A 9,890-nucleotide genomic window follows, 5' to 3' on the forward strand; every position below is an offset into this window, starting at 1 on the left:
ACAATTATTTAGTGCCAAAATTCTATATTTAGTAATAGAATTAAGGTATTGAGTTAACTGTATGTTTACACTTGTTGTTAGCTTATCCATTAGCGACGCTGTGTGAATTTACGATGATTTCCTATAGAAAAATGGTGAATGAATTACATTCCGCTTGATAGATATACATACATACATTCCTACAGCATATTGCTTACACATCGGTACAATTTGGTTTTATGTAGTCATTAGAGCGCTTGCTGGGCACTTGATAGGCGCACACCTGCTGCGCAAATTACGAGCGTGCGGAGGCGACAAAATTCCATAGCGCTCGCTAGCTGGCTGGCAGTCATTAAAGTGCAAAGTTGCGCTGAGATAATTATTAGCCATAATTTGCCACCCCAAAACCGTACGAAATGTATGCATAGGCGAATTGTATGTTTGTAGCTTTAGCTGTCACACTGGCAAACAACGGAAGTTGACTTTCGAATTCCTTCGAGCTCGCCCTTGCCATGCTGTCCTTCCGTGCAAACAAATCATTCATCCATTTGAAATTAGATCCGCTAGAGTTATGACGGATATCGCTTACAAACGCACTAACGTTGATATATATGTGAGCATATTCGACATAACAGTGTATTCTATTAATTATTTTTGCTTTTCAATGTGTAATCAAGTAGTAAATTTCATTAGTGTCCTGTTGCTTTTGTTTGTGGAAATTGATATTTGGCTGTAAAGGGACATTATTGTCGGTATGTACTTAGTAAAGTTTGCAGTCAAGTGTGTAGATGTAATTTTTATTGCGATTTTATCATTAATAGTCTGGTCACACGACATTTTGATCTACTAAATTTACTTATGTGCTAAATTATAATCTGAATTACTCAATTAATATTTTAATTATTTTTTACAATGATATTGCCATAAAGATCTTAAGTTGAGTTTGTGGATAATTAAAATCTGAACAGTATATTCATTAATCTATCTCTTTCTCCAAACTGAAAAGCCCTGAGCTCCTCGTTTCTTCATTATATGCCGCTATATTCTCTTACGGCTTTCAGTAAAATTTATTTTAAAAAAATGTCTTTTTTCTAGAAAGCGTGCGACATTCGACGAATAATTTAAGCACAAGGTTGTATTTACGTATTGAAAAAGATTCTCAATCACCAACTAATTTTATAAATTTTTTATGACTAATATATAAAAAGAAGAAATCGATTAATGATACCAATTTTTTATTGGTATTGGCATAAAATATCTAAATTAGAAAATATTTAGTTATTTTCGAATGTTTTTATAGGCGGAAATGTTTATGAATAAAATAAAGCAGTTGTTCGCAAATTTATCATTTTGACTTTAATATTGAAAAATCTTGCAAGTTTTGCATTCAACATTCATAGTTAGTGGAATATTATTATTTTTATTTAATGAAGTTCTAAGTTAAACAAATTCAATAAAAAAAACATGGACTAAATTCATCAGTTCATCAAAAAAGTTCAGCAAATATACATTTATTTTCTTTTTCGCGTATGAAGCTAGAGAGGTGTTAAGAACTTGATATATCCCAGACATCAAATTGTCATTCTGAAAAAACTTAAAATTAATTTAAAAAGTTTGGCAAACCCTGTAAGTGCCAAAACTTCGTTGGTACCATTTCTGAATTAAAAGGGTTTGTTGAGTAAAATTCATTCATTCTAAAAAAAAAACTAAAACTAAATACAAAAGTTTGGCAACCCCTGCAAGTGTGAACATTTCTATGTAATCTTTATAGAATCAGGGTTTGCAATTTTCTACATACGAGATAATATTCCGACAGTTGATAAAGTGTTATTGAGTTTCTCTATTTTTACAAGTGCTCATAGGCTTGGTGACTTAAATTCTACATAACAGTATGATATATTTGACAATGTTGGATTTACAATTTCGCAATTACACCTTAGTTCCTTCAGGGTCAAATTGCTTATCCGACGTTACTCACAAGATTTGACGAAAATTAGAGAAAAGTTTGGGAACCACTGAAACTGCATAAACCTCATTGTTGCCGTCTGTGAATAAAAATAGTACTTTACATAACGGTTTAATATATTTAACATCTGTTGTGCTTACAATTTCGCAATTTCAACTCAGCTCTCTTTGCATCTAACTAACTCAGATACTGATAAGATTTGACGAAAACAAAAGAAAAGTTTGGGAACCACTAAAAGTGCATAAACCTCATTGTTGCCGCTTGTGAATAAAATTAAATTATAATTTGCAGTTCTTCATAACAGCACTTACATATTTGATACTGTTCTATTCAATATTCAGTTTACGCTTTCTCACATGTTATTCATTACTCTGGTGCAACGAATTAGTGAAAAATATTATAGAGAATACACCAAGCCGTATAGAAGAAACCGGAGCCCGAGGATGATAGTAGTGAATTGTTTGAAAAAATGCCAACAATAAAAACGGTGCAGAGCACCAGGCCGTACTGAGATATCCCTGCTCGATAGCAACCCACCCCGTTCTCTCCTTCCCCATTCACTGAGAATACGTGCTCAGTGATTTTTATAAAAACGAAAAGTTTGAGAATCCCTGAAAACTCAATAATTTCAATTTTATCGATTAAATTTAAAAGATATTACATTATCTTCTATATTCAATAAAACCAGGGTTTGTCCCATTACATTTCTACATGTCAACTAGTAGACAGTGTTCAATTCAGTATAAGCTTACTTACAGATTCGCTAGAGAATGCTTATTCCGAGATTTTGACAAGATAACCTATGCCATTTTAGTAGATTTATTGAGTTAGGATGCGCTATTAGTAGCCTTTTGATATTATTCGTTACCTCTCTCCTCACTTAAGTTTTTAAAAAGTGAATTATTTTCAATTTTTTTTTTTTCAAAAAATCTGATAACATCAAAATAATTTTCCTCTGTAGCCTAAAATCGGCTTGCATCTCGTTGCTTTGCGCACAAACTTTGCACATGCGCCTTCCATGCGGAATGACGGAATCCAGCGTACACATTGCCGCATAGCCCATTAGTAGCTTGCCATAAGTGGCTGCTGCTAACCACAAACAGCAGTAACAGTAATTTCCAATTCTACTTGGCGCTGTTAAAATCTCTACAAACTCTACAAGGGTAGTTTGTGCCGTTTCCATACCGTTTCCGTGGCGTAAAATGAAAAGCTGTATGCATTACCAGAATATATATTTATCCATGTGTGTATGTAGTTGTATATGCCGCTGTGGCAGTGGGAAAACGCGCATAAGCATTAAAACTCAGCGTGTGGGGAAGTTCATTGCCTAAGTGCCACCCTCTAGCCATGTGCCACTTTTGTACGCGTTTATTGTGCCAGTTTGCAGTGACAATCGAGCGCACAGCATCAGCATCCATCCCCCAGAAATGTTGTGAACCGCAGAGAATCGAATCAAGCCGCATTTCTGTCTGTAATCCTGTATATGTATATATGTGTATGTGTGCGTATTTGTGTGAGTTTTCTGCCAGGAGATGAAGGAGCACACACAGATTTTAGCTTTTTGCGCTACGCGTGATTTTCAGTTGTTGTGTGGAATTGATGGCAAGAGGTCGTGCGTCAACCGCGCGCTGTTGTGGAAAAATAGAAAAAATCTTGAGTTTTTTTGCTGAAATTTAATAAGTGTTTAATTTGATGTGCTATTGAGCGCACAGTTGTGGACATATTGGCGAAAGTGGGAGTGGCAGCGCGCCTACGGTGTGTGGCAAAAGCCTCAAATAAAAGTAACTGCGTGTCTTTCAGTGGCGTATCTCGACGTTGATAACCTCAAAATGCTTACGAAAACTGCAAAAAGTAAATGAAAATGTTGAAAATAATGGTTTTATTTAATTAGCAGTTAATTTTCTCGAAGAATTTGTGCAGTTTCATATGGCGGAAGTGTAGATTTCGGTGAAATGTTGCAGCTGGTTAAAAAGTTGGTGTGAAAATTCAAATTTTTTCTCGGCATAAAAGTGTGTTTTCTGTGTATATAATAGACATACAAATGTACAAACATACATATGTATGGGTAGCTGCATATAATCACTTTTCTCCGCCATCCCTTTTTAATTCAAATGACCGAAGAATATCGATTTTGTTTTATGCTTTTCATTCTTTCAATCTCGTTTTGGTGTATTTTGTGTGCTTTCTACAATATATTACTTGGTATTATGGCTGGTAAAAATCCATAAGCTATAAAGCCAGCACAGCCTGGGCTGGGTCAGCAAACAAAAGCACAGACGCAGGCGATTACTAACATAGTTTCTTGAAACTATATTCCGAATAATGCTTTTTTTGCGGTACTGTGACTTTTGTCAGCATTCTGCTTCTACGCATATATACATAAAATAAATATGCACACATAAATATGTATATCAATACATAGCTATCTACATACTTACTTACTTACCTACATATACACTGCTATGTTATCAGCTTTAATTTTTAACAGCACACTCTCTGTTATATATCCTTTTAATTACATACTTAATCAGCATACATACACACATCCAACACTGTAGACATACATACATAAATTATATTGACAAGGTGTGCCCCAGTGGCAAAGTGATGCTTGCAGTGTTTGTTTGTTTTCTCTCCGCTTCCTGGCTTGCTATTGAGCGATTTCGTTTCTAGTTTAAACCGGAAAAGAGTATCGAATTAGAAAATAGGCAAGCATTTAACTATAGGCAGACACACATATAAACAAGAAAAAATATAATACCCTTCACAAATAAAAAATGTTACCATATAATCACTTGATTAGTATCAGTAAATTTGTATGGCAGCTATACGCTATAGCGGTCCGATCGGAACCATATGTTCAGAGAATTTACCGTTGCCTTATACAATAATCTAAGCGAAATTTCGTGAATATATATTGACAAATAAACAAGTTTTCCATACAGCGAATTGAGTCTGATCGAACAGTTTGTATCACAACTATATCATATAGTTGTCCGATATCGGTGATTTTGACAAATGAGTTGCTTCTTGGGAAGAAAACGATGAGTGCAAAATTTCAGATCGATATCTAAAAAATTGAAGGACAAGTTAGCGTATAGGTCTACAGCCAGGCAGATCAATTTAGCTTATCATAATCATTCAAGTTTCGTCACCTAAAATGCACAACAACTTAACATCACTTTTCATAAGCTTACAGGCGAAGGAAAAACGACATAATATAAACCACTTATATTGAAAGAAAATATACGTTATGAAACGGTTATATATTGGCTATTTTATCTKATAGCGATTTTTATTATTATTTTTTTTTTTTATGATACGTTGTTTTGTATTTTAGGTGACGATATACATTATAAGATCCCCATCGCTATCTTCTCCTGCTGCAAACTTAAAAAACCCCTTTGCAGGGTATAACAAAATACACACAAACCTACATACATATAAACACACAATGCAACTAAGCGCGGTCGTGAGGGTTGCCTAATGCCCAGTGCATAGATAACTTTAAGAGCAAATATTAAACGTGAGCGCATTGCGGTAAAACATACATTTACCGTAAGTCAAAGTAAGCGGAAGCGGCTGTAAGAGGGGTTGTTGTTGCTGGCATTTTGCCAATTATGCGTACTGTGAATAGCTTTAAAGAAAATATTGACAAAAGATACATACAGATAGCCATAAATGACAGGCAGTACACCATTCACAAATGCAAAAAGTGTGAAATCTTAAAAAAAAAAAATAATAATTTCGACTTCAAAAAGTCGACCAAAAAATTTTTAAAATTAAATGTCTTCTAAAACTCATCACACATTATACAGACTTTATTTTATTCACATATCTGCAATAGATAAATATCAATATGTATGCGTTTACAGTGTTAATAGATATGAATACCGCAGCAAAGTGGAGGGTTTCTTCTCTGCAAACAAACAAACAAACAAAAAAAAAAAAAATTAGAAAAGAAATCCTTGCCTGCTTCTTCTCCTTTGCTTTGCTTGCACTCAAGTTATTTAGGGTGGATTCTGTGCCATCAAATTAATGTGATTTTTCCATTGTCAAATATTCAGTCCATTCAGCATTTCAAAGCAGGAATTAAGTACACAAAACGTTGCGACTTTAAGAGGAGCATCACAGTCTTGAGCGTGATTATTGATAATAATGGCTGGCAATGATAATTTCTAAGTAATATATTTGTTATATAATTTTTCTTTTTGGAATTTGAATTCGATATTCCAATACCCGGTTATTTAGAGCAAATCTGGATAACTGACACAATTTATACTTACCATAAAGCAAAACATTGATTAATAATTGAAAAGAAAAATTGACTAAGCTATGATTTCAAAATATGGAAAGAAAATACTCTCTCACTACTCTTCTATCATTAAAATAAGTCGATTTTTTTTTTAAAACTTACACAGTATAGAACTGATTATTTGTGGTTTAACGTTACAGTTTGGGACAGCGGTTCATAATAAACATTGTGACAAACAAGTACCCGGAAATTTTAAATAAAATGCAAAATATTTAATTATTCGTCAATATTTATTTTGTCGCCTTCGAAGTAATCCCGATCAGATGTAATACACTTATGCCGATTTTTCGAATTCTCGAAATACTTTTCATAAGCACTTTTTGGGATGGCTGCTTTATCTCTTCAATCGACTGAAAATGGGTTCCACAAAGCGGCAAATTTAGTTTGGGGTTCATTGCATTTTTGGCTTTGTTTTTGATTAAATTAAAACACCGTAAGATTTCTCCAACATTCGCAACGATTCCGCATACGAAATTCGGTTAGAAATACAAAATTTGTGAAAAAATCTTCGTTCGATATTTTTGTCCATGATAAAACTGAATTGTACCTACTGAAATGTACCGACTTAAGGGGTGAGCCTGCATTAGAAGCTTCAAAAAACCGATTTTTTTTGCTTAAATCTTTTTAAAAAATATCTAATAATATGTCTCCAAAGTTATTATATGACAATTCGAAATATTTTAGATTATAGAATGGAAATAGTGACCGAGCGTCTAGCAGAAGGCTTGTGCAGAAAGCGAAAACTTTGACTCGTGATTTCTCGCTTATTCATTTTTACGCTTTTCCTTAATTGACAGGATAGAAAAAAACTAAACGACGTATGGAATTGGGGCAAAGTTTATTTCTTCTTCGGCATTAAATTATATTCTATTTAAACTAAGAAAAGTCAAGTTTGAACAACATATTCTTATACAACATAAAGTAAAATTATTTATGGTCAAAAACCACTTTTTTCAATTTTTAAAAAATTTGTAAAATTTTACACTTTTTTTTGGAATTTTCTTAGTTTAACTAGGCTCAAAGACAGCTACAAAAAGACTGGTTGACAGATCGCGCCCATAATGGGCATAGTAATAAAGGACAGTCCTACCAACTTAGCAAAATTATATATGTATTTATATTACTCAGTTTAAATAACGTGTAAATATTTCCTTTGTCATTTATGTGACATTTGTAAACCAGAATTTGACACTTCGTATCGTTTTTTTCGCAGTAGAATTATGAAACCCTTCTGAAAATCGAACTTTTCAACTGCGTATCGCTAAGTTCTGCCTTTTTCTTATAGAAGCTGAGCATTTCACTGAGGAGAATAAATATCTTATTACATAATATACATTTTTACACACGCCCACACATGTCAGTACACGCCTGCTTGCGCATCACATCAAAATCAATCAGAAAACCAATACTCATGCTAACTAAAATTTCGCTTGCTCTTCTCTTCCACAGTGCCTTTTAAAACTAAGTCTATAATTTTATTATCGAAAAACGCAAAAATCAACAAAATCGACAATAAAAACAACATAGTTAGTCAATATCTGCAATACAACTACAAGCAGCGTAGAAAAAGCGACGTCAAAACGTACAACGACAAGTGCCAAAATGTCAACACTATCGTTACGTATACAGTTAGAGGGTGGCCGTGTCACAAAGACCATACAATTCCATCCCAATACGACAGTATTTGATGCCTGTAAAATTATACGGGATAAGTTTGCCGAAGCTGTGCAGGGACAACGTAAGTAAAAGCCAAACACAATGGTGGTGTACATATGTATATACATACATAGATGCATATGTACTTATAATGTATATACATATTGTATATCTTGCATGTGCCACCCACGCATTTTGCTTGATTCTTTGTCTATCACATTTTCCCTTTAATCACCATTCATTTTGCTTTGCTTTCCATAATTTTTGCCTCCCACAGCCAGCGAATATGGTCTATTTATATCGGATGAGCAACATCAACAGGGCGTTTGGCTGGAAGCCGGCCGTACACTCGGCTATTATATACTCCACAATCAGGACACGCTGGAATATCGACGTAAGCTACGTACGTTGCGTGTGCGTATGTTGGACGGTGCCGTGAAGACCATACTTGTCGATGACTCGCAACCGGTGTCGCAATTAATGGTGGTCATTTGCACGAAAATTGGCATCACCAATCATGAGGAGTATGGACTGGTGCGCGAAGATAACGAGGCGCAGAATGAGAGCCTGCCGGATAATAAGTTTGGCACGTTGACGTTGCGTCGGAAATTCACCGAAAAGGATCGTGATGCAAAGATGGAAAGTTTGCGCCGGAAGCTGAAAACCGATGATGAAAGTAAGTCACATTAATTACACACAAATATATACATACATATCTGAGTGCAAGTTACATAATATTTCTACTTACTTGCAGTCAATTGGGTGGATGTCGGTAAGACGTTGCGCGAACAAGGCATTGATGAGTCGGAAACGGTTTTGTTGCGTCGTCGCTTCTTCTTCTCGGATCAAAATATTGACTCACGTGATCCGGTGCAATTGAATTTGTTGTACGTGCAGGCGCGTGACGCCATACTCGATGGCACACATCCCGTTACACAGGATAAAGGTACGTGTTGTTGTTCGCCGCTGCTTATACAAAGCATAAATGTGTTATTATTGTTATTGTTATTCTAATACTGGTTTCTTTTCATACAAAAAGCTTGTGAATTCGCTGGCATACAAGTGCACATACAATTTGGCCCACACAACGAAGCCAAGCATAAGCCGGGATTTTTAGAGTAAGTCTATTCAACTATAAGTACCACACACACACACACACACACATGTTACATTTACATTTATTTGCCCAAACACAGTTTAAAGGATTTCCTGCCGCAATCCTACGTACGTGTGAAGAACATTGAAAAGAAAATATTTGCGGAGCACAAGAAACACGCCGCTCTGACGGAAATCGACGCCAAAGTCTTGTATACGAAGACGGCACGTGAGCTGCCTACCTACGGTGTGACATTCTTCTTGGTGAAGGAGAAGATGAACGGACGCAATAAGTTGGTGCCACGCTTGTTGGGCGTAACCAAAGATTCCGTTTTGCGTTTGGATGAACGCACCAAGGAGATTTTAGTATCGTGGCCATTGACGACGGTACGACGTTGGGGCGCCTCACCGAATACCTTCACATTGGATTTCGGTGATTATGCCAATCAATATTACTCGGTGCAAACAACCGAGGCTGAGCAAATTGTACAGCTAATCGCTGGTTATATTGATATTATATTGAAGAAGAAACAAACCAAAGATCATTTTGGTATCGAGGGAGATGAGGGCTCTACCATGGTGGAGGAGTCAGTTGCGCCCTCAAAGTAAGCATTGAAAAGTTTTGAAGTGTGAAGCATATGTCTAATTGCAGTTATTTCTATTTGCAGAGCAACATTCTTGCAACATGAAACAAATAAAATTGGTAAAATCAATACCGAGTCGCTGGCACATCCCGAAATACTGCGTGCATCTGATGGTGAGTATTTATTTTCGGTGTTAATTTTGCGCTTTACGCTTTTTCTGTGATTTTTCAGATATAATTTTTTGTTGTTTTGAAAATTTTTGTATATACACTTGTGCTCACATAATTAAGCCACT

The 9,890-nt window shown here is 35.4% G+C and overlaps 1 protein-coding gene across 5 annotated transcripts in view; it reads left to right on the top strand.

Annotated features, from left to right (window-relative positions):
• LOC108976740 (talin-2) overlaps nucleotides 1-9,890 on the top strand; it is a 59,787-nt gene that overhangs the window by 40,145 nt on the left and 9,752 nt on the right. For 4 of the 5 annotated variants that reach the window (XM_018946012.1, XM_018946008.1, XM_018946009.1 and 1 more), the window contains 6 exons: nucleotides 7,710-7,998; nucleotides 8,194-8,592; nucleotides 8,671-8,862; nucleotides 8,956-9,034; nucleotides 9,113-9,616; nucleotides 9,680-9,768. In XM_018946012.1, coding sequence (XP_018801557.1) covers nucleotides 7,863-7,998; nucleotides 8,194-8,592; nucleotides 8,671-8,862; nucleotides 8,956-9,034; nucleotides 9,113-9,616; nucleotides 9,680-9,768 — 1,399 coding nt within the window. In that variant the 5' untranslated portion in view covers nucleotides 7,710-7,862. Of the gene's footprint in view, nucleotides 1-3,538; nucleotides 3,797-7,709; nucleotides 7,999-8,193; nucleotides 8,593-8,670; nucleotides 8,863-8,955; nucleotides 9,035-9,112; nucleotides 9,617-9,679; nucleotides 9,769-9,890 lie in introns of those variants that run through there. The other variant, XM_018946011.1, reaches the window with a different exon arrangement.

Source organism: Bactrocera latifrons, unplaced genomic scaffold (genome assembly GCF_001853355.1).
Source record: "Bactrocera latifrons isolate USDA-ARS-PBARC rearing strain unplaced genomic scaffold, ASM185335v1 scaffold_8, whole genome shotgun sequence".
Lineage (NCBI taxonomy): Eukaryota > Metazoa > Arthropoda > Insecta > Diptera > Tephritidae > Bactrocera > Bactrocera latifrons.